The 24,351-nt window shown below is 38.2% G+C and overlaps 1 protein-coding gene across 2 annotated transcripts; it reads right to left on the bottom strand.

Annotated features, from left to right (window-relative positions):
- Nucleotides 1-138: 138 nt before the first annotated feature.
- LOC121052011 lies at nt 139-3,179 on the bottom strand. Of its 2 annotated transcripts, XR_005807769.1 has the most exons (8): nt 3,070-3,179; nt 2,325-2,957; nt 1,883-2,173; nt 1,227-1,752; nt 994-1,101; nt 783-852; nt 592-690; nt 139-510 (listed from the first exon to the last, which is right to left on the bottom strand). XR_005807769.1 is itself a non-coding variant. In XM_040515830.1 (6 exons), the coding sequence occupies exons 2-5, from the start codon at nt 1,367-1,369 to the stop codon at nt 601-603; spliced, it is 411 nt and encodes a 136-aa protein (XP_040371764.1). In that variant the 5' UTR covers nt 1,370-1,752; nt 1,883-2,213; the 3' UTR covers nt 139-510; nt 592-600. The 2 variants fall into 2 exon arrangements, 1 of the variants encoding a protein (XP_040371764.1); XM_040515830.1 differs by lacking the exons at nt 2,325-2,957; nt 3,070-3,179 and having other exon boundaries at nt 1,883-2,213.
- Between the last annotated feature and the right edge of the window lie 21,172 nt (nt 3,180-24,351).

The following is a 24,351-nucleotide window of genomic DNA, read 5'->3' on the forward strand; positions in this document are numbered from 1 at the left end:
GCTTGCAGTTTGTGACGACACATTTTAGTAGTCTCCTGTACAATTGGTATGCATGCATTCTGAAAATTAAAATTGGCTATTCCTGAAACCATAAAATCCACATCCAAAATTATTCATTGCAATTTCCATTAATCCACCTTTGTCTCATGTACACAAACCTAATCATCAGCATCAGTTCTAAATAGCCCATATCTACTAATATGGGCAGCCAGCAACGTGCAGTACTGCTTGCTAATAAACCAGAAGCACTACACAATGTGGGCAACCAACTAAACAACATAGCAAAATAGCTAGTAGTACTGCAATCAAAATCCGGCCTCTATGTGTGTGTGTGTGTGTGTGTGTGTGTATCAACTATGCATGTCCAAAAGTTGATGCTACATATCTCCAACTACTAGTTAACCTACACATGCACTAGTTATCTTTGAACTTCATAACATACTTTGCCCACTCTGCCCGGACAACATCAACATTCTCCATTGTGTAATAGTGATTTTCTTTTCTTTCCCACTGCAAGGACATAAGCTTAGTTATGCATCACAATGGATTAATCCAATAAATCACTACTATAATAGATTAGTTACTGATTACCTTAGTACTCTACTCTTGATTTTTGTCCTCCACTATATCCCTCATGTAATGCATAATCCAATATTCACAAGTCTTATCACCCATCTGCTCCGGAATGCCCTGAAACAAATAAATATTTTCAGTACCTAATAAACCTTGCCTGAACTGGAAAAATGCAAATATAAATAGTTAGCTAGATGGGGAACACATACTGCACAGTTTTTCCATTGACCTGTCTTTCGGCCTTTCCTATGTTTTTGTTCATTGAATATTTTGATGGAGCTTCAACAACAACACAATACACAAAATTATGATGAAACTAACAACTTATAAATTGATAATCGATAGAGATCTCCAAAAAAAGAGGACTAAATCGTTTTGTATATAATACCAACAAAAAACCAACAAGCTGGTTGCACTTACTTGTCCACAATAGTTCTCCATTCACTGGTGATGAGTCGCCTCTTTAACGGATCCATGAAATACACAACTTCTTCAGTGGGGTTCGCCACCGTCAACATCCAATGACAGCTAGCATTCAAATTTATGATAATCAATACCAATACGAATCTGATCTAGGTACTTGCATTGCTATATTTATGAGATCAGAAGTCAATATTTACAAAAACAAAAATGCATGAATGAAGCTTTTGTACCCTGAATTAAAGGGGACCAAAAGAATCTGACCAGGCTTCCCTCTTTCATAAGAAACTGACAAAGAACGAGCCCGTTCAGTCAGATTTCCATAGCCAATGACACTAGTATTAGCAGGATCTACGAAGCCAATCATGTCAAGCATCTTCGATTTCTTCAACACTTGATAAAGGAAGATGTAAAACCACAAGTCTCAAAATATCATTGAATAACACTGAATTAACAGCTTCATTTAAAATGCATTATAGACCTCATATACATCACAATGCAGCTGCCAGAAAGCTCTTTCATGTTGGTCATGGCATACACATCCCTTCTGAAGATGGCGACCTTTTTTGGATATCCAAATAATTCCTCACCTACGGTTGTGTGGATGGTGATCCCATCCTTCAAGTTATCATTAGCCCATGTGGCCAACGTCTTAAGTGGTGGAGGCAAATTGGGTGGCAGCTTGTCCAAATCATCATGATAAAAAAAATCATCATATGTATCCTTCTTTTTCCTCCTCACAATTTTATGCTCTTGTTGCTACAATTGATATAAAAAATAACATTGCATGATTAGTATTTCTATATCATGTAATATAGCAGCTCATATGGTCATTTTGGTAAGAATAAAAAGGTTAAAAATGACAAATAATTTAAGCAAACTACATTACCTTTGCATCAGCTACAGTGGGTATAACCCAGTCTCTAGGCCAAGCAACGCATGTACCAATTGCATCATGGACAAACAGAATCTCATCCTTAATAGGAATTGGTAGCGAAGCATTAGCAACAATAGATTTGGTAATCGACTCTCGGACATTTTCCTCAGCCAATGGAACACCATAGATAGTTTGCTTGCTGGACTCAACATCCACTTGAATGATTGTTCCTTCAGCCACTATGTTGTCCAATGAATCTATCGCAAGTTTATACCCTTACTGGACAATTTTGGTAGACTGAACCTGCTAATTCAAACCAAAAAATATTTAAGCATTTGTCACATTTGAGGCAGCAATGTCATCAATATGGTTGATCAAATGTAATTGTAAAGAAAAAGAAAAGAAAACTAATTGTAAGGAAAAAGAAAGTAAAGCTATGGTAGCGATTAATTACCGGCATTTGCACATGCTCTACAACTGCATTTTTTTTTGGAGTTAAATCAATTCCTAACCTCCTCCTCAATAATCGAGGTTAGTTTGTGTTCAGCTCCTCATCCACAAAGACTTCATTCTCTTCAACTACTTTCTGTTGGTCCTCCCCTAAATCTAACTTCTTCTTGGCAGTTTTGGCGGCTTCAATTTCAATAGCTTTCAAACCAGCCTTGTCAAGTTGCCTTGAACAGCTGCCCTGGCCAGAGCCTAAATCATTCAGCGGTGTCACAGGTTTGGGTGAGTTAGCTGGCATCTCTTTCCCATTAACCATCGCTTCTAACTTCTGAAATCTTTCCTCCCAAGCGGCTCTTTCCCTAAAAATTTGTTGCTCCATCTCCAACTCCCATTTGGCTCTTTCCTGAGCAATGATATTTTCTTTCTCTTCTGCTAGTATCTTCTTAACACTTACCCTGACACTATCTTCTATATTTAGTGTTTGGCGTTTAGGTAGATGAAAATATGCCGAAGGCTTGATGAAGCCACCAACTCCGCGTACCCTACCAGGATACTCAGGATTTCCCAACGCCAAAGTCAGAACATCATTTGTTCCTTCAGGGTTGATTTCTCCTTTAGACACTTTCCTCTTCAAATTTTCCTGATATAGACATCAATCACAGCACACAAAAATTATCCTTGGGATACAAAACCTAAAAAAAAAAAAAAAAAAAAAAACAACAACAACAACAATTACAAAAAACTGAACTTACAATTTTTTCGACCTTCTTCTTCACTGCTGGCCGGCCTGGCCCTTTGAAGTTGCCACTCTTGTCTTGCCGGGCCTTTATCCACATCGTAGCACGATCCAATTCTTCAATCGATATTTTTTCAGCGTATAAATATGAATAGATACGTGTGACATCATGATCAATTTGGTGTAAACCGAAAAGAATAACAAATATATTGTAAATAGATTTGTAAGACGAATACTGACCAGTTCTTCTTGGAAGTTAGCATATCCTTTCCGTGACATTCGATGAGGATACTTATTCTCCTTCCTCTTTATTCTCTGCTTTCACGGAGTACCTACAAAGCATATGTAGAATTATGCATTATATTTTAGTATTTGCATAAACAATAACTAATAATGCATAAACTGTTCCACAACTGCATGTCCAAGTATGGTATTAGACAAACCTGAAATTGTTGTGAAGTTCTATCAGCCACGAATGTATTCCATTCATCTACCTCAATGGATCAATAATCATCTGGAGGGAACATAAGAAGTTCAGGAGAATGCAGATAGGGAATAATGTACGGGTTGGTTAGTTTGCTCTTGAACTCTCTCCATTTGTGGTCTGCTGATGTAATCACCAATTTTTTCCATTCTTTTGGCACCACATAATTAAGCATCCTACACATTAACGAATACCAAGTATCATAGGTTTAATAACTGTTTTTTGAAAGAAAAAAAAAAGCATAATGAAATGTAAATTAGTGAACAGCTAGCAACAACTTATATATATATATATATATATATATATATATACGAAAATGTTCACCTGGTCAGTTGCTGACCAAGAAAATAATGCTCAATCACCGTTGGATGTAAATCTAATGGCAGAGAGAATTATTTTTAAGTTGATGTGTTTTATTTTTCACTCTTGGATGTAAATCTAAGGGTTATTGAGCATAAACTATTTGGTCAGCAACTGACCAGGTGAACACCACTATATATATATATATATATATATATATATATATATATATATATAGACTGATTGTTTACCTGAATACTATTCCAAATCTTGTCTTTTTCATCCAAAGGCACATCTCTCCAGTCATTTATAGATATTGGGATCTTGGTGCATGCCAACACCCCAATGTATGACTGCATCTCCTTAGCTGCCTTCCCAATTGGCTCCCCATTAGCATTAGAATTCACCTTTAGCTTCAATCCACCAGTGATGTTGTCATCATCATCAGAATCCTTGGATGACTTGCTCTTTGCAGACTTACGACCGGACGACGACTTCTTTGCTACCACAGCCTTCTTGGAATTTACTGCTTTAGGCTGTGGCATACTTCTCATGAGCCACGAATGTATTCCATTCATCATGAACATAAAAACATTTACTACATCCACATCCCTCTCTTTTAGAAACAGAACATACTAAGCACGTTTTGAGGAAAAAGTTCACCAATATTAACAATATGGTCAGTAAATATATTATACATTGCATTACTCATGCAAGACAAGCAATAATACCATTTCAATTTCTGTGTTTGTTTTAATTTTTTGCCAGAAGTTAGGAAATTATCCACACAGTTGGGGTCAATGTTGGTCATGTGTTTAATAATGACTAATATAGCAAACATCAGGGGCAAGATCAATTATCACCTTTAACACAAACACCATTAGTAACTTAAGATAGTGCTCAAGCTTTGTTGAACATTTAATTTTGGTTCCCCAAATGAAATTACGGTAAGTGTGGAGCATCTTTAGTTTTGAATAATTGAAAAAGAGTTATGGTAAATTCTTCTAATGTCCAGATTTGCTACGAAGAACAGTTCCTTTTCTTAAGTACTGAGGTCTAAGGTGTATAACGTAAAAAAGGTTAGCATCATAAGTAAAACTTCAAAAATAGTTGAGAAATAAACATTTACTGATAATGAAGAACTAGATAGGGAAAGGATTTAAAATGAACAGGTCCAAGAAACATGAACCTGATGTTTATGGTCATTACTAGAAAACTATATCAGAAGCATATATTCACACCCTCACTTCATTAGGTGAAGCAAAATCAAGACAACAATTCAAAATCTTGTGGGTTTCTCAAGTAAAATGAACCCAGAAAAAAATGCAAGTGAGGATGTGATTGCTAATCATAGAAAGCAGACCATGAAATGTACAAACCCAAACACAAAAAAATTCAAATAAATTGTTGGATGGTAACTGAATTGTATCTGTTCGTAATAAAGTCTTGTTCTCTTCCCTCACATTAATCATTTGGTGGTGACTCTATATTAAACAAATGAGATTAAGCCAATCTCAGAAATTGACAAAAGCAAAATCCTTTCATAGTGGGCTTGTGAATACGAAGGAAGAACATCAAGACAATCAATTCAGAGTGCAACACACAAAGCTTAACTGAAGTAAATTTGGCCTCACGCACAGATTAAAGGAGTTAAACCAAAGATGCATAACCACCATCCAAGGAACTCAGACACAAAACAATTGAACCTCGCTTTCTCAACATAAATGACCCCCAAAGCAATTGAACTGTAATAGTAGTGAAAGATTTCTCTCTTTTAAGTTGTTCTGAAACTACCAAAAATTAAAAACTCACCTTCAACCTCCTCAAATCAATCACTCAAGCCTCGAACTCCAGTAGAAACAATACCCCACAAAATCCAAACCCAGGTCAATTGAAAACTACTTAGATTGGTTCTTGAATAGGAAAAACCAAAACGATTATGTATGATAATGGAAAAGCTGAGAGACCGACAAAAAAATAAATCAAACAAATTCAAACCCATCATAGAGTACCTAGGATGATCAGTTTACTCAATTTCTGTTGGAATCGAGCATCAATTTCTTCCTGTCTCCTTCTTCTTCTTTTTCTTCTTTTTCTTCTTCTCTTCTTCCTCCTCCTCTTCTTCTTTTCTTTTCGTTTGTTTCAACAAAATTCCAAAGTAAACTAGCACCAAGACAAGAGTCAATGAACCTTCACCGTTCTGCCGCCGTCTACTGTCAAGGAGGGTGACAGAGAGAGAGAGAGAGAGGTCTAGGTTTTCAGTAATGGGAACACCGAATCGTGGATAAAAGGAAAAATGAAATTCAATCGCCCCATCCCCAAACAGAAATAGAAAAAACCGAATCGAAATCAAACACTAAAATCGATTGAACCCAGTTGAAACCCAAAACTCAAAAACGATTGAAACCCTAAATTGCTTACTAATATCCAAATCGAAAATAGCTCTACTGGTCGCTACAGAGCTCCATTAATTTGGACGTGAAAGACGAAGTAGAGACTAAGATTGATGAATCAAGAAAGTGAGAAGATGAAGGAGAGAGTGAGAATCGAGATATGACAGAGCTAACTGAGAAGGAGTGAGCGAGGCTGGTGTTTGGGCTTTTGCGGGTTAACATTCTAGGTCGAGCTGAGAAGGACATATTGAAAGTGACTTAATTGCGAGGGATATATGTCAAATAGCACAAGTTAAAATAACTTAGGAAATTTTAAAACAACACCAACATTTAGACAACATTTAAATGTTGTTTGAATGTCACAACATTTTCTAGTCAACTAGGGTGTGGCTATTTGAGAGGGAAAAGACTCAATCAACTTTTGGATATCCCTCCAAATTTGAGATAGGAAATCACTACCTTCTACAACTACACAAATGTGTTGTCTGAATGCTCACCATTTTTCCAAATTAAACCAGTATGGTTTTAGTGTATGTTCAGACGACAGAAAAAAAAAATTATGTCTTATGAAAAACTCAGACGACATTAAACAATACTTATGTCGTCTGAAGTGTGTCGTTTGAAGGCCTTTTTGGCACAGTGGAAGCAATTAATCCACTAAATGATAATAATAAATGTTGGGCAGTGGTGAGGCTAGTTTAGTTGACAAGGCGGGCCTTAACATTTAAGAGGTCTAAGGTGAATTATTTAAATCTTAAATGTGGTTTCACATAAAATTAGCACTACTATTCCATTCAGGGAGAGGATCATTTCCTAAGCTTCTAATCTACCTAAGTTTTCAACAACAAAGTGACATGTGGCCAAACTTACATCCAATGGCCTATAATAAATTTAGGTTTTTAATCTCCATTTTTATTTGAGTTGAGGTTGCCGCGCTGTTGGTTTTGTTTCCCTTGCTTTCTCCCTCTTTTGTTCTTCAGCACTCCTGATGAAGTAAAAGCACACGAGTCTTCAGTTGTGAAATTCAATGGATACATGCAGAGAGATCTAATGAAAAGTTCAGAACTTCAGCCTTGATTCTTCTATCCATCTCACTTTCCCTTCATTTCATTGCAACATGTAAGTGTAATCCCCTTTTTTTTTTCTTTTTTTTTTTTTTTCTGACCTCTCTCTTCATATTGTGTGTTTTAGAGTTTAGGAACTCTATATTTGCTTTGACAAGGAGGAATTACGTGCTTAATTATTACAGAAAATAGGACCCAAAATGCAATTTTCATTCAAGTCTCGATCTATTCAGGTATCTATTGTCTTTCGTATATTGATATCAAACCATAATAAAATCAACCAAAGGTAATCAAACAAATTGAAGGATCTCGAATCTTAGACAGAAAATCTCCCAAACCAAAACCAATCGAAGTGTCGATGGAGATTGCAAAGCCTCCTTTCCATTTAGCAGCAATTTTTTGTCGGCACCATAGAAGATGCAACTCAGCGACGCTACGCCTCTAAGAAGTCGGCCTTTGCAATGCTTGCATTGGAGGTACGGCAGCAACGAATCCAACTCATATAGTTTCTTCTGGAAAAGGGAAATTTGCCTATGGCGTGTCTTCTGGGTCGTAGGACGACATCTTGGCTTCTTTTCGGAGAGAGATCTGCAGCAGATCCCATCAGTTGGGATTTTGACTGCCATTTTGAGGGTCGATCGATCTAAGTGTGTGCGGCCAATTTGGATGTGAAGCAAATTGGAGCAATTCAAAGTAGATGTATAGAGAGAAGGGAGACTGTTTTAGCCGCACTGATTGAAGAAAAAAAATATATAGTGCGAAATCATATGAGCCATTGGATGTAAGTTTGGCCACATGTTATTTTGTTGTTGAAAGCTTAGGTATGTTAGGTAGATTAGAAGCTTAGGAGATGATCCTCTCCCATTCATACAAATGTTCTTTTTCCTAAATAGAATTATAGAAGTTATATTCATTGGTCAATAGGTTTGTATCTAATTTTCACCCAAAAAAAGTCAGTAAATAAAAGGACAAAAGGTTTTCCCAAATAGAATTTTTTTTCTTCAAATAAATAAATAGGGTTGTCAATCCACTAATAATAATTAAGATGAATGTAGGTAACAACGTAAACATGACTCACCCTAAGGGGCTTCTCCATATTCGATTAAAAAAAATAAAATGAAAGAGGCCCAAAGCTTGAAGCAAAGCCCTAAACCCCAATGAAGCACCTGGAAGTCTAAAAGCAAAAGGCCCACAACCATCCAAACTGGTGGCAAAAACCCTAGAGTACCACCAGCCACCTTATTGCCAAATTTAGCAGCAGCCACCAAGAAGACTAGCTGTGCCACTGCCCCTGCAACATAGGAAACCCTAAAGCCTAAGCTACGAAATAAATCACTCCAAGCCACCGTGCCATCTAGAGGAAGCCTCAACACGGCAACAGCTCCGACATCATTCCTCTCGACGTCGACTCCACCAGTATCGACACCACCAACTGACACGCGCCTCCAGGCAATAAGTCTGATAGCACTATCACCCACGACAATGCCATAAACGCTACGCCGTCATCTAGCATTAGAACCACCTTGCTAGCCTCCCCATCCGGAACAAATCCTGAGTGCGAAACCAGAAGACCGCCACCACCACCAATACTAGTTGCTCGACATACCGCTGATAGAGCCGTCATTGGCAGTCCACCACTAATTGGATCGATACCCTCGGCCACTAGAGATGGCCAGAGAAAGACCCACTCCCTTAGAGGATAAGAAAGTTATCGCGACCTTAGACCCACAAAGTTCAGAGAGAGGTTGAGGGGGATAGAGTACTGAGGCCACCCATATGCTTGAGACCAGCCAAGGCCGCCCCCACCACGCCCACTGCAGCCATCAGGAACAAGCGCTAGGGCAAAAAAAACCCACCACTAGAGAGAGGAGGCGAGAAGACATCGTTAGGTGTACCTTAATCTTGAAATCAAGTTACCACTGGATAGAAATTATATTCATAGGTTAATAGGTTTGTGTTTAATTTTTACAAGAAAAAATAATAATAATAAAATAAACTAACAAAGCGTAGTAAGTTTGAGCCCCAGAAGTATCGAACCTAGATACTACCAAAGACAACTCAAAGCAATTGCCGCTAAACTACGAGAGCGTCATGTTATCTTTTTTGATAGATAAAGATAAGGATTAAATTCAGTTTACCCCCCTGAGGTTTGGGGGTAACTTCATGTTAGTTCCTGTCCTCTTAATTTAATCAGTTTATCCCCCAAGCTTGTCAATTTTCTTCAACGGTGTCCAATTTCTCATTCTCCGTCCAATTTGACCGTCAAGTCTGACAAAGGAGCCTACTTTAAGGGCTAAAATTGTCATTTCAAGAAGGAGAAAAAAAAAACACCAAGACAAAAACAAAAACAAAAAAAAATTAATTTCTTCTTCTTCCCTAATCCCCACGTATCCACCACCACCCCATCTTCTCCCCGTTTCTTCCTGCACCCTCAAAAACCCAGTTCGCCTATCCCACTACCACCCCTCTGATTTTTCTGGGTTCTTTGTTTCTGGAATCAATCACTGTCGTCAACTTCCTCCGAATCTTGACCTCACTAGACCTTGCAATCTCCGACCTCCATCATAAGCTCTAATCACTCAAATCGAATTCTTCTCTGAAACTCTCTCACTTATTTGACTGAAAATGACTAGGCCGCTAGAAGCACAGGTAATAGTCAACTGAGCCAGGGACTGGTGACTCAAACTTCATGGATTTTCCTGACGCGCTCACTCTGCACCAGATCGATTCTCCGGCCCAATGCTTCCAAAGCCTTTACAAGAGGTGGATTGCTTGCAGATGTCCATCGAATTTGACCGTTTTTGTTTTGATTTGATTTGATTAAACTGTGGAATTGATGTACAGTGTGGAATGTGATGGTGATGTGCTCTGGGTTACCTTTCATTTTGGGATGGTTTTGTTTCATTTTGTTCTGATTTTGTTAGACTCGACGATTGGGAATTCTGTGATTGCGAGGGAGTTGATGATAAAGTTGAGATAATTGGGGAAAAACTTCTAGAGGGATTTGTTGGTGCATATAGAGATAGATGACGCCGGCGAGCTTGAGGAGGATGACGCCGCCGTCAGTCGCAGAGGGTGGTCATGTCGTGGTCACTGTGGGCGAGGATACAAATGTTTTGGAGCTTTTGGGTACTGGGTGCGATGGAATCGGGTTGTTGTTGGGTCGAGTTGGCCATTGATAATAGTTACTAGACCGTCATGTGATGAAACACACTGTTTTTAGGTTTTAGTGGGATAGGCGAACTGAGTTTTTGGGGGTGGTGCAAGAAGAAATGGGGAGAAGATGGGGGTGGTGGTGGGTATGTAGGGATTGGGAAAGAAGAAGAAATGGGGTTTGGAGATTTACTTGAGGATTGGGAAAGAATAAGAAATGTGGTTTGGAGATTTATTTGTTTGCTTGCGAGTCTATCAATTTGTATGGGGTTATTGGTCAAGCTCATAGAGTCACCAAAACCGGAAGAATCGGCGTCGCAAGCCCTTGGGGGAGGAGGAACAGAGGAGGAGGAAGAAGAAGAAATGAATTTTTTTTTTTTTTTGTCCTGGTGCTTTGTTTTATTTTTCTCCTTCCTGAAATGACCATTTTAGCCCTGAAAATGGACTCCATCGTCATGCTTGACGTTCGATTTAGACGGAATCTGAGAAATTGGATACGGTTGAGGAAAATTGACAAGCTCGGGGGGTAAACTGATTAAATTGAGAGGACAGGGACTAACATGAAGTTACCCCCAAACCTCATGGGGGTAAACTGAATTTAATCCTAAAGATAATATAAAATCTTCATAACATATATATATATATATAGTAAGTTTGCCGACGGCCCGAAGGTTGATGGCGTAAGGCGACTGCCTCTGGTTGCACCCCTCAGAGCCTGCTATGTTGGTTGAGGAGGTGAAAAGGTTGGTTCGTGTAGTGGGAAGGGTGAGAAAGTTTTATTCCAATATCAATCAAGCAATATTGTGGCACACAATTTAGTTCAATCGGTCCTAAATAGTGAAGATTATTTTTATTGTTTGGAAAAAGGCTCTCCATGGCTTATGATTTACCTATGTATAATTTTCATGTAATTTGGTGGATTTTAGGGTATGTGGTACTCTTCTCCTGCCCATGTCATTTACATTGAAAAGATTTAATGAAGTCATCATATGTATACTTGTAATTTCTTGTACGTTCATGGAGTATTCTCCTAATTAGTGGCGGAGCCACATGGGGGCATAGTAGGTCACGGAACCCAGTAGAGTTTTTCCAAGATATATAGAATCTAGTTATTCCACATGACAAGCTGCCATCATGGTGCAGTGGAAAGTTGTTTTTATGCTTTGAAAGAGTTCCAGGGTTTGATTCTCCCTACTCTCATTATTTTGTTTTAATTATTTAAGGTTTTATTTTTTTATTGAGATGACAAACTTATCTTTACACATGACTTGCACATGGCAAAGTTTTTGTCAAAATTTTGGACCAATTTTGATCAATTCACAAATCACAAGGGTAAAATTAAACATTTTGAAACCACAAGGTTAATATTGAGTATCACCCCAAATCACATGGACGATTTCTAACTTTTACCCATATGTTTTGATAATATCTATGTATGCCCCCAATAAGTTTAAAATTCTGACTATGCCATTGCTCCTAATAATAATAAAATGTAAAATAAAGACACATAGATCTGAATATTGACACTTGAAATGCAAAGTAAAATCAGAGGACACACCATCAAGTCCCAACTCCCAACCAAGAAAGAGGAATTGGGTACTTCTTTAGCCCAGGGACTCCACTCCCTCACGAAAACGCTCTAGCAAGTTCAGCATAGCAGCAAAACGCTGGCATTGGAAATGTGTCATGTTAGATGGTGGCACTATAGTACATTTAACATATTATTTTATCAAATGATAAATTTTTATTTAGCCATTAATTTTTATCTTTTAGTGCAAGATGTTCTTTTATAATATGAGACGAAGTTTACAAATAATGAGTCACCCTTAAGAGAGTAAGGCGCAATAAGAAGTCACTGACACAGCAAACATCACCAACTTATTCTGGTGACATAACACTTTTAAAAACAAAAGATAGGGATCCGAAAACAATAAAAGATACTAGCATTCTTCATACATGCTCTGCAAGTGTAATAATTCTTCTTCATACACTCTTTGCATGTGTAATAATTTTTTATCTAACAAAAAAAAAACAGTTATTGCAAAGAGAAAATAATGGGAGAGAAAAGTGGGGATTTTGGGTTAATTTCTTTTTAATTTTCTTAATAAAAATCTTCTTTATAATTGTCATATTTACCATTGTGATTTAATTTATTTTTAAAGTTTTTTAATCTTTCAGGGTTAAATCTGTCAAAAATTTCAATTTTGACTAACAAAACCTCTTCTCTTAATAATAGTATAGATACCGCTAATCTAGTTGCTCGACTAATGCTAAAAGTAGAGGTGAAGCTCGGATATCCAGGTCCATTACCACATTTAATCTAACTACCCTAACTATTTTCCCATAAGAGGGACCATAATTAACACAAGATTTTTAGCCTAAAAGCTCTTCACCAAAATCAGTATATTTTGGGGAAGAAGTAATATGCCCATCAACAAAAGGGGAAAAAAAAAAAAAACAACACCTAAGGTTGGCCTCGAGCCCCAAAATTTTTATATATAAAAAGGACACAACTTTGCTGACATAATTTTAAGTGAAAAGGTCAACCAATTTGAATTTCAACAAGCAGTACAAAAACTACACACCTCTATGTGTTGTCAAAAAGAGTCGTTTCACAAATTACACTAAACAAAACTATCCTAAGAATAGAATAAGCACCGTGCATACCCTCAGTACATCTAAAAGGGTTATGCACTTTTATTAAAAAAAAAAAAATGTTGTACCCCGTAGTAGACTAAATGGTTCTACAAACATACGAGTTCTTTTGAGACCTGAAAAATTTAAACAATACTTAGGTTAGAAGATAATATCTCATCCTCCACACCTTTTTCCATAGTTGTCACTTCTGTTGTCTTCGTAGTCTCACTTTCTTCCTTAGAGAAACACTTCCATTTCTTAGGGCGCTTAACCTTCAGCTCCTTTTCCAAGTCACGAGACAATTTGGTCTTGTTCTTACTTCCTTTTGATCATCCAAGTTTCTTCTTTTGTGGGGAGATGAGAAACCAGTCTCAAGGAAAAAGTCAAGTCCTCCTCAACCTACAAAGTAGGCACTGGCAGAGTAAGGTGCTTCTTATCAGGCCTAAAAATGTCCTCATCATCAGCTTGCCTCTTCTAACCTAACAACCGAGAAGCCTCCACCAAACTCACAACATTTCCCACTGCAACCTAGGGCGGCACAACTATTAGTGATAATCCAGCAACATCCAACAGCCTTCGAAGAATTGGAAATTCTAGTTTCTTTAAAAACCTCGCATCCCTAAGCCCAGCTTGGATTTGGTCCAAAAAGAAGGGAACTCACCATAATTTTGGAGCCAGACGGCGGTTGGACTTGCCTGCACTGTTTTGAATCCCCACAGCCCTTGGCCTCCATGCGTCGCCTGATCTCTCCGTGACACATGGCCTCTCTGAGGTCCACGCATGGCCTTCCCAATCGTCCTCGAAGAGGACGCCGAGAATAGCGATAGACTTTTCAGCAACGCCGCTGGTGGCTGCACAACCAACTCTTCTCTCTCCTTCAGAAGAACTTTGTCACATCCGGCCAGTGGCGCGCTTCATGCTCAAAAAAACCACACTTCCTGCAAAAGCCCTTGATCCGTTCAAACAACCTCAGTTCCGGCTGAACCACCGGAGAAAAAGAAAATAATTTTCAAACCCTAATCCACCTGTGTGTATCAAACTCAAGATGGATTCTCTGCTCCTCTTCCCTTATGTGCAATCCCGAATATTCAAACTGAATGACCCGACATATCAATATACCAACCAAAGAGAAAGCCATTGGATTGCGCAACATGTGTGGTAACCCACGATTCAAAACCCATGTTAATCCAATGATCTTAGAGGGACCGCCTCCTCAGCTCCGACACCATCAGATTCTTTCAAAACTACCATTGTGTTCTTATAGTACCACGGACCATCATGGACGATCTGGTTTCTTTTTATTCATTATCAAATTGGAAGACGAACCTATCTCCCATATCATGTATAGAAACCCCAATTTCACCCTTCAGATGCTTTGAAAACAGGCAATTTAGTTTTTGGAGCAAGAAGACGACCCAACAAATTAATAAGACTAGTCGTCCTAAAAAGTAGCCGCACCCGCCACTCCAAAATCCACCCGGGTGGTATCTGAGAATTGGGAGGCAGCAACAAGACTTGCTATGGCTTCAGGCATGAGATTTGGTGAGCTTCGTCGAAGAAGAAAATTTCAATGAGAAACCTAGAAGAAGAAAATTTCAATGAGAAAACCTAGCAGAGAAGACGGCTAGGTAAGAGATTTGAGATTTCTACACTAAAAACTTACAACTGTTGAAGGATATCGACATAATGTGTGCCTCTACAAACTAGGGTTTAGAGTTGTAATAGAAATGTGTTCTAGGTATTCAATTGTAATCAAATTCTATTACCTTTTTGGGTACCTTGTAACTCCCTATTTAAAGGGCTCCTATTATCAATGATAACACACAATTCCATTCTCCTACAACATGTTATCAGCACGAGCCCTAACCCTAGCAGAAAAAAAAAGAAAAAAAGAGCTAAAAATCCTGATCACTAAAACTACCGAAAACCTCCAGCTGCAAGCCTACTGCCGCAGCTCCTAGCCCACGCTAGCCTCACTTGCGCACCTGCCTCTGCAGCACCTACGCGCCCCTGCAGCACCTACGTGCCCCTGCGCACGCATCCCTGCTGCCCCTGCAGCACCAACACACACCAACTGCATCCTTCTCCTTTTCTGTGCACGTCAGTCTGCTTGCAGGCTCCAAAACCTCTTGATCAGGACCTCAGATCAAAATATTTCCTTCATGAAAGTTGTTCGTCTCTGCCTCTTCTATCTGACCTCCAAATTTCAGCCCCATTGGAGTAGTTTTGAGACCTGTACCCCATTCGAAGTGGGAGCTGTTCAGAAGCAAACCTGCTGCAGAAACTGCTGCTTGCTGCTGTCCAAAACTGCTGCAGAAACTGCTGCCGAACCTGCTGTTTGCTGCTGCCGCCATTTTCTGCCACTTGTTGCTGCTGCTGCCGCAACACGCGCGTGTTCTCAAGCCCAGAACCATCACGTAAGTTTTTGTAATTAAAGTTGCTGCTTTCATGTATTTTAAATTCCTTTTATTTTCTGCAGAATTTTGGAATATATGAATATATGAACATGGTTTTGAGTATTTAACAAGCGGAATTGTGGGGATTCACGCTTAACGAACTAAGAGTGTTTGTAACCAATGAACTAAGAATGTTCATAATTAAACGAACTAAGAGCGTTTGTAATCAATGAACTAAGAGCGTTCATGATATTCGGACTAAGAGCGTCCGCATTGTGACCATATTAAAACAACATTGTTTGGTCTAATCCAAAATTTCTTGGAAATCGGTTTCTTGGTAGCATTAAGGCTCGGAAACCTTATATTAGTTGTCGTGGAAGTTTTTACTCCGAAACTAATCTATTCTCCTTCATCTTTGAATGTCGAATGCAAACATGCAAAAACCCGACTTCACTAATCCAGATTCAAATGACATTTGTTATCACCGATGGGTGAATAACGTCAAGAATCACCTCACTACTAATGAGATTCTGTGGAGTAGAGCTCACAGAATATGAATTAATTGAGAAATCCTCTCAACCTTCCCCGTCTCAGCATTATTGGTTGCAAAGCAATATAGGCTTGTGTGCAATGCTAGATGGATTACGAGGTTTCATCAACTTATGTCATATACTGAGTAAGTTGACAACATACTCGTGAAAACCATAATTCAAAGGCCCGTTGGAACTAAGAGCGTTCACGAGGCGAATTATAGCGCACCTAAAGAAGGGTGCAAGGAGCGGAACCCTAAAGTTAGGGGACAACAAAATGGACATGTGGGTCCATACAACCGCCCCACAAAGGAAGGAAAACCGTGAGATACATAGACACGTGGCAACATTAGCCAACGTGGGATCCATGGAGGATGTCCAAATGCACGAGGTGCATCTCAATTAATGGGTGAGGTAATGCTATAGATGTGGATCTTCAGAGCATTGGTTTAAGCGCTAGAATGCGAGTGAAAAAAAAAAGCTGCACAATACTAGGTATATAAAAGATATGAGAGAGCATGAGGCTCATCTCGCAGCTGAAGGAGATGATGGAGATGACAATGACGTCAATCTCATCATTATGGACTTCAAATCTGACGAGGAAAACAACAATGTTGATGCCGCAGATTTTGATTAAATAGTCTTTCATTTTCCAAGAATTATGTAATGGCAATTGTGCCTTAGTCAATAAATGACAATTGTATTAACTCTTTCTTATGTGGCGGACCCAATAAAATGTGATGTATAGAAAAGTCATTGAGCTTATTGGTACTTAAGAGAGCCTCGCTCCACCAACATCTCTCTCTACTTTCCTGATCATATTTGATTGGAGCTACCAAACGAATAGAGTACTACAATGTGTCTTAGTTTGATTTTATTTTGGAAACTTTGATGTAATCATTGGCTATTAATAAAGTGTCAATTATTTTACTTAATGTCTTGGACATACCTTAATTCGAACTTTATTATATAAGAGCCAATGATTTTCATGTGGAAGCACATTATGAGAATGGATAGAGTTCCTTTGCATCACCTCTAATGACTACGGACATAAACGAGTATTAGAGAAACTTATGTGTCGCTCTAGTGGGTTGTATGCAACCACTATTTGAGTTATTGAATCCAACCATGTCATGAGAGACGACTTATGGGATTCTGACACATATAGGCTTTAACATGATGATCCGTGTATTAAAGACTTTACACGGACATCCATTTTCAGAACGAAGAAAAGTAAGAACCAAGAATTGGTTCGAGGAGCTGCACATGCGCCTCATGGCGCCATGATTGTGCAAAGACCGGCCATACATGGCTAGCGCCGCCTACCCCCTGCTGCAAATACATGGCATTGACGCCATAAACTCCTCTCTCTACTTCTCAAGTCTATTGTGACATTATGGCTTAACCAAAACCTTTATTGGTTGATTATAAGGCCCATGTTTCATTCTGTAAAGCCTGTTATTTAGGATTGAGACCATCCTATGCAAAGGAGATTGGGGAAATAATTCCATTCTCACAAAGAATCTAAGGAAATTCTGTGGATTTGATCAACCAACTTGCGAACCGTATAGATGTTTTATGGTGTTGGTTGATACGCAAACACGCTGGTCCCATGTTGTGCCATTATCCACTCATAATGCTGCTTATACTATACTCCTAGCACATAACATATGGCTACGGGCTCACCACCCAGATCATCCCATCCAGTCCATTTGACTTGATAATGCTAGAGAGTTTACATCGACAATTTTCGATGACTATTGCATATCATTGGGTATTGATATCAAGTATCATATTCCCATGTCCACACCCAATTGGTCTCGCGGAAAAGCCACCATTAAACGACTACGATGGTAGCCCGGACATTGGTAATGCGCACCAATATTTCCGCTTGGGTTATGCAATATCGCATGCAGCTATGCTAATTCGTCTACGACTCATAGCAGCCACTCAACTTTTATTTGCGTTACAGCTAGTGACTGGGTTCGAGTCTAATATCTCGTATTTATGCATATTTGAGTGTGCGGTTCATGTGCCAATTGCGCCGCCACAGCGCATTAACATGAGTCATTGCAACAAATGCATATATATATTTGTTGGACATAAGTCTCCAACTATAAGTCCGCTATGTAGAACCCTTGACAGGCGATCTCTATTTCGCTGGATTTGTGAATTGTCACTTTGATGAGACAATCTTCTCGTCGTTAGGGGGAGATTAGAACGTCAATGTTCAACAGGAACGACATGAATTGTCGTGGTCTGTCCCCACTATGTCTCATCTTGATCCCCTAAAAGTGACGAGATCACATATACCTGCTGCAAACATGCCTGCAAGGATTGATGTCCCCACAAGAGGACATGGTGCTACCCAGAGAAGATGGGTACTGCACCACTACCATGGATGGTGGTATGGTGACGCCACAAAGGTGGCAAAATGGCGTCATAGGCCATGGGTTCCGCTAGAGAGAGTAGGAGACCCATAGGTTCGATGGATTCTCGCCCTAAGAAGAGAGCGAGTTTGGCACAACTTGATCCATTGATCATTGATACTCAAAATCCGTCTCATGAGAATATTTTGGATTGTGGTTATGTCCAAGAGACATCGTTGGGGGACGCCTCAATATTAGAACCAATTCATGAAAATATAGAGATCTCTACGAACTACACTAGTGTACATGAAGACGTGGAATTATTGAGACCAATGACATCGAACCTTACTCCGTTGAAGAATGCCAACGTAGAGAAAATTGGCTTAAATGGAAAGATGCGATCCAGGTTGAATTGGATTCACTAACGAAGAGGAAGGATTTCGGGCCTGAGATGCCAACACCTCCTAACATAAAACCTATTGACATTAATAGGTCTTCGTTAGATAGCGTGATGAGAAAAAGAGATGATAATCTCGCCTTATGGCACAAGGTTTCTCACAACGCCCTGGAATCGACTACGAGAAGACACATTCTCTCGTAATGGATGTCATTGCACTCCACTACCTTGTCAGTTTGGTAGTTTCCAAATAACTGAACATGCAGCTTACAAATGTGGTCACTACGTATCTCTATGGGGATCTAGATACGGAATATAATGAAGGTTCTTGTGGACTTCATTTACCCAAGTCAAGTGGCTCTAGACCACGGAGCATATTTGCAACGAGGTTGAAATGCTCACTAAAATGACTACTTGATTGGGAAAGGATATGATGAACTATGCCCACGCGTTTCTATGACAAGTTACGGATTTGCAATTGTCGCGGTTTATGTTGATAAATATAATTGGAACCCTTGAGAGTTAAGGGAAACCGCTGAACACCTGAAATCCGAGTTTGAGAGGAATGACCTTGGGAGAATACGGTTTTGTCTAAATTCAGAACTTGTATACCGTGTCAAGAGACATTTTTGATAAAGTCAAAAATGCACTCCCACGGTCGTCTATAGTCTTGGCCCTAAAAGGGATCCGTTTCGTCCCAGGGATGATGACGAAGACGTGTTAATAGCAGAAGTGCTTACTTATGTACAATAGGCGCATTATTGTACTTAGCACAATACAAGACCGGACACCTCAATTATTATGAACTTGTTAGCTAGACATAGCCCCGCGCCAACGCAACGCCATTAGATTGGTATAAAGACAATCTTTTGATATTTGAGAGGTACGATTGATATGGGCTTGTTCTATCTCTACAGAGAAAAGAGATGACGGAAGTGTGGGATTGGACCCCACAAGGCAAAATGCCACCTTCCGTGCTCCTCCGCCGCTCCATCAAAATGACAACAAGCATTTCTAAATATTGAAGTGAACCAAATCCGATCAGAGGATAATGTAGCGGACTTATTTACTAAGTCGTTACCAAAATCCACCTTCGAGAAACATGTGAAGAGCATCGGATTGAGAAAGTTATCCGAACTCCCATGATTGTAGCAATCAGGGGGAGATATTGACATCAGGGGGAGGCATGATGTCTACATGTTCGATCTCGAAGAGTGAAGGACGTGTTGTGCTCTTTTTGTCCTTCGACCAGGGTTATTTTTGTCCCACAAGGTTTTTGTTACCTGGCAAGGTTTTTAACGAGGCAACAATTAAAGCGTCATCACCAAGTTTGAGCGGCACAAGGGGGAGTGTTGAAGGATATCGACATAATGTGTGCCTCTACAAACTAGGGTTTAGAGTTGTAGTAGGAATGTGTTCTAGGTATTCAATTGTAATCAAATTTTATTACCTTTTTGGGTACCTTGTAACTCCCTATTTGAAGGGCTCATATTATCAATGATAACACACAATTCCATTCTCCTACAACAACAACTTGTTATTTTACTTCTTTTTTTTTTGATCGGGTAGTTAGTTGTTAGTAACTCACACACCCATGCAATGGTATCCCAGCGCTAGGACACCTGCACCGACATTGCGGCGAAAGCCAAGCAAAGCCAGACTAATCCACTACACCGCAGACCCACAAACCCAAAGGGTCCCTCAAATCTGCTAGCCACAGGTGGATTAGGGTTTGAAAAGTTGTTATTTTACTATTCGGGATTGCACATAAGGGAAGAGGAGCAGTCTTCTTGGTGGATTAGGGTCCCTCAAAGATGTTGTTGGATTATCACTATATAGATCAAACTTGTTATTTTACTTTGAATGAGCAGAAAAATGAAGTAATATTTGTTGGCAAAAGCTTTCCATACAATAAGTAAAGCAAAAGAGGATTCATATTTGCTAATGAAGTAAAAACAAAAGGATGCACCTTTGTTAATTAATTTAAACTCTTTCTATTAATTCCAACTTTCTCATCTATGTTAGCCTTTAATGGATGACATGGAATCTTTGAGATTATATTACTTACATCAATATTTCATTGAAGCGTTTTTTTTTTTTTTTTTTTTAAAAAGGTATTACAGCATTTTATTAAGGGGGTGAAATTGACACCGCCTGTTTTTTTGTAAATCACACTCCTTTTTCTTTTTATTATGCTCATGTTCATTGTATAAGTACATATAGAAAAGGGAAGAAGGGGTATGTTTTGTGAAAAGACAATTTCACTCCCGGCCCCTCTATTAAATAGGAAAGTTTTACAATGTAATGCCATATTGGATAAGCCAAATAGCCAACAAAAATAGTAGAAAAAGCCTCATAGAGTACATAATTTTTTCTGTATATTTTGCTTCAAATGATATAAGTAAAGGTATCTAAATCTCATTAGATACGATGCAACCATGGAATGAAAAGTATTCTATATAGTAGGTTCCACTAACCAAAAGTCACACTTAGAACTTCAGTATCTCCTTCTTCTTCTTTTTTGCGTTAATTTGTTTTTCTCACTCCTCATTTGCTTTTTTTTTTCAGAATGTTTTTACATTTTATTCGTATATTTATCAAAATACAAAATATTTTTCTAAAAGGATATTTTATTTTATTATCTATATATTTTCATTTATTCAGTATTTTATTTTTATTTTCTTTTCTTCAAAGTCAAGTATTTTTTTTTTTACTTAATTGTGTCCATATCTAGTTGCCCGATTCCGGCGACAAAATCCTCTCTTTCTTCGGCAATTCTTTCTTTCTTCAACAATTCTTTATTTCTCCATTTAGCTTTGCATCTCTCTTTCTCTGTTTTCAGCCATTTTCTTACTTAACTATCCACCCATCGTCATGACATATAGACATAGATCAAAAAGAGAAAGAAGCCAACCAACTCAGAAGGTCAAAAAGTATGAAATAGAAAAGGAAGAAGAAAATCATAAACACAAATAAGCAAACCAACCATGGATGACCATGCATGCTAATATAATATTGCTAAAGCTCAGTATATCTACAGAAAATAATTCGGACAAGCTCAATTATGGGTATTGCTTATATCTCAAGGTAAGAGATTCAAAATTGGATTTAAAGGTTCTAATAGCTAGTGATGAACAAGACTGCAGCAAATTAGGCTTTCCAATTCAACTTAAAGAATGACAAAATATGCTCATTGAGTGCTTGAGAGAAGAACTCTAATCGTAGAGAGGAAATTGGTGCAAAGGAGAGAGTCCAAATAAGCCACTGTTCTTATCTAAACCTAAACCAATTATACATCTTTTCTCTCTTTTCTTTTCATTTATAGAAAGAAATATCTCTGATAAATATTTCTGCTATATATATTTTTGGGTTTAACAGCATATTAAATATGTTTCTATTTACAAAAAAAAAAAATATTGATAGAAATTTAAGTATTGATACGGATTTCAGTAGGAGAAATTAAAAGCCATAGTTATTATAATAGTGTGCAAATAAAACATACAGATAAGGGTGTGATCTATCGGTTTTATAAAATTTTATTTTATTTAACTTTATCTTTTCTCAGACACATACTACTATTGGTATCTAATAAGTCTCTATATTCTAATAAACCAATCTTACCCTCTCATTTGTCATGGTTATGTGCATCTCTGTTAAACAAATAAAGTAGAAAATAACAAATTAAGGATATCATTTGCTCTATCAAATGATACAGTTACAAAAGTGTGTCTAATAGGGGGTGGCTAGTAGCCAAATTTCTAGTAATGTAAGTGGTAACCTCTACATTAAGTAGCTTGGAAACTCAAAGAACCAACAAGCATACCAAAGTTTTTAGATTTCGGAGAAAGAGAGTAAATCTTATAGAATAAGCCGCACATCTCAAACCTAAATCAAATAATCGAACCTCCGAAAATTAAATACTTAAACCTCTGAAAACCATCCGGTCGCATTCTAAATTCTTAAAGCAATCAAAGTAGACAATCATCGCACCACAAAATCATCTGAAACCGTTATGCAAAATCCAGAGAACCTTCAAATTAAAACAAGAATTTACCTTATATATCAAATTGACGGTCTAAGTCCAACTCGGGTTAAATTCACATTTGCACATGGAACATGAGTTATATGATCGAGCAGATAGGACCTGTCTGAATGATTGGAGTATGACGTATAGATTGTTTGATGCTATATGCCGAGAAACATGAGAAAGATCCTTCGACATGTAACTCGATCTGAAGATGCATTCAATCCATTGGAAGCTTGTGGCACCCATAATTTAAAACGATGCCAACATTTTTAACATTTTGGGTTGTTGAGGAAAATATCTAAATTCAACATGCAAATACAAACTATCTGTGGGTGCTTTGCTTCGAGTGAAATTCACATAAATTATTACAGTTTTACGGCAGAAGCCCCATAATCCAAATAGAACAAATATGAGCTAGAAATGAATAGCAACAAAATAGTAGTACTAAACTAGTACATTGATGCTTCTGTTCCAAGGAGGCTTAGTTGGCCACATGATTTTCTTGCATGAAGACATTTCGGAAGGGATGGAATAACCATCCAATATGTAATTAATGTAGCTGGTGTGGTAATTAATTCGATTCTCTACAAACATGTCATATGAAAAACATATCAGATTTCTGAATTTTCTAGTTATAGCAACAAAATGGCAAAAATGAGGGGGAAAGAATAACTCATCACACTAAGAACATAATGTGCAAGTCTTTATAGAATAGTAATATTAGCTTAGGTATGACTTAGTAAACAAGGAAAAAGACTTGAACTTGTCAATTAAAAGTTTCGGAAACCCAAATTAGGTTATTTATTTCAATAATAACTTCAAGTAGTTGGTTACGTTGAGTTGCTGTATTTCATTAATAACTTCAAATAGTTGGTTGCGTTGAGTTGCTTTCTTTTAGTACATCTACTAATTAAGGATGGTGTTATTCACACTTTCACTTTCTTTCTTTTTTCCTACATTAGTCCTAACCAAGGTTTTAAATATCTGCGATATATCCGATATCTCCCCCGATGTCTCCTTTTTTCGACGGACCGATATATTTAGGGGGGTAAATATCTTATCTTTCACCGTTTCTGCGAAATTTCTCCGACATCGTCAAATATCCCCGATATATTAGATATTTACGATATATCCCCGATAAAGTGAAGAAATATCTGTAAAATTTGAGGTAAAAATATGGCTGTTTTTTTTTTTTTTCCCTTTGGGGCTTATAGTCTTTGATTGCTGACTAGTGAGCAGTGACTATTGTTTATTTACACTCATTCGGACAAGAGGGGCAGATAGATGCTTATGTTTGTCTCTTTTTATTGATTTTAAATTATGGTGAAGCCCTAAAAAGCTGGTTCATGCCTAATTGCCTAGACAATCTCTATTGGTGATAATACTGATGATAAAAAAGCTCCAATTATTTAAAAGTAGTAATGGATGGTGACCTAATTCCCCAATCCCTAGTTCCCTACTCTTGTTGTCTGGTCCTAGGCTATGGTGATAATACAGATAGTTCTGATGATGGTGGAGAGGGTGGAAGCGGAACAGGTGGTGGAGGTG

The sequence above is a fragment of the Rosa chinensis genome, chromosome 3 (genome assembly GCF_002994745.2).
Source record: "Rosa chinensis cultivar Old Blush chromosome 3, RchiOBHm-V2, whole genome shotgun sequence".
Lineage (NCBI taxonomy): Eukaryota > Viridiplantae > Streptophyta > Magnoliopsida > Rosales > Rosaceae > Rosa > Rosa chinensis.

What these genes read in the sequence shown, in the direction of transcription:
- LOC121052011 (XM_040515830.1), bottom strand. Translation starts at nt 1,369, where the DNA reads ATGCTTGACATGATTGGCTTCGTAGATCCTGCTAATACTAGTGTCATT. An exon ending in TGGAGAACTATTGTGGACAA is followed by an intron (nt 853 to 993) that starts GTAAGTGCAACC and finishes TTGTTGTTGAAG; the next exon opens with CTCCATCAAAATATTCAATG. An exon ending in GTCAATGGAAAAACTGTGCA is followed by an intron (nt 691 to 782) that starts GTATGTGTTCCC and finishes TATTTGTTTCAG; the next exon opens with GGCATTCCGGAGCAGATGGG.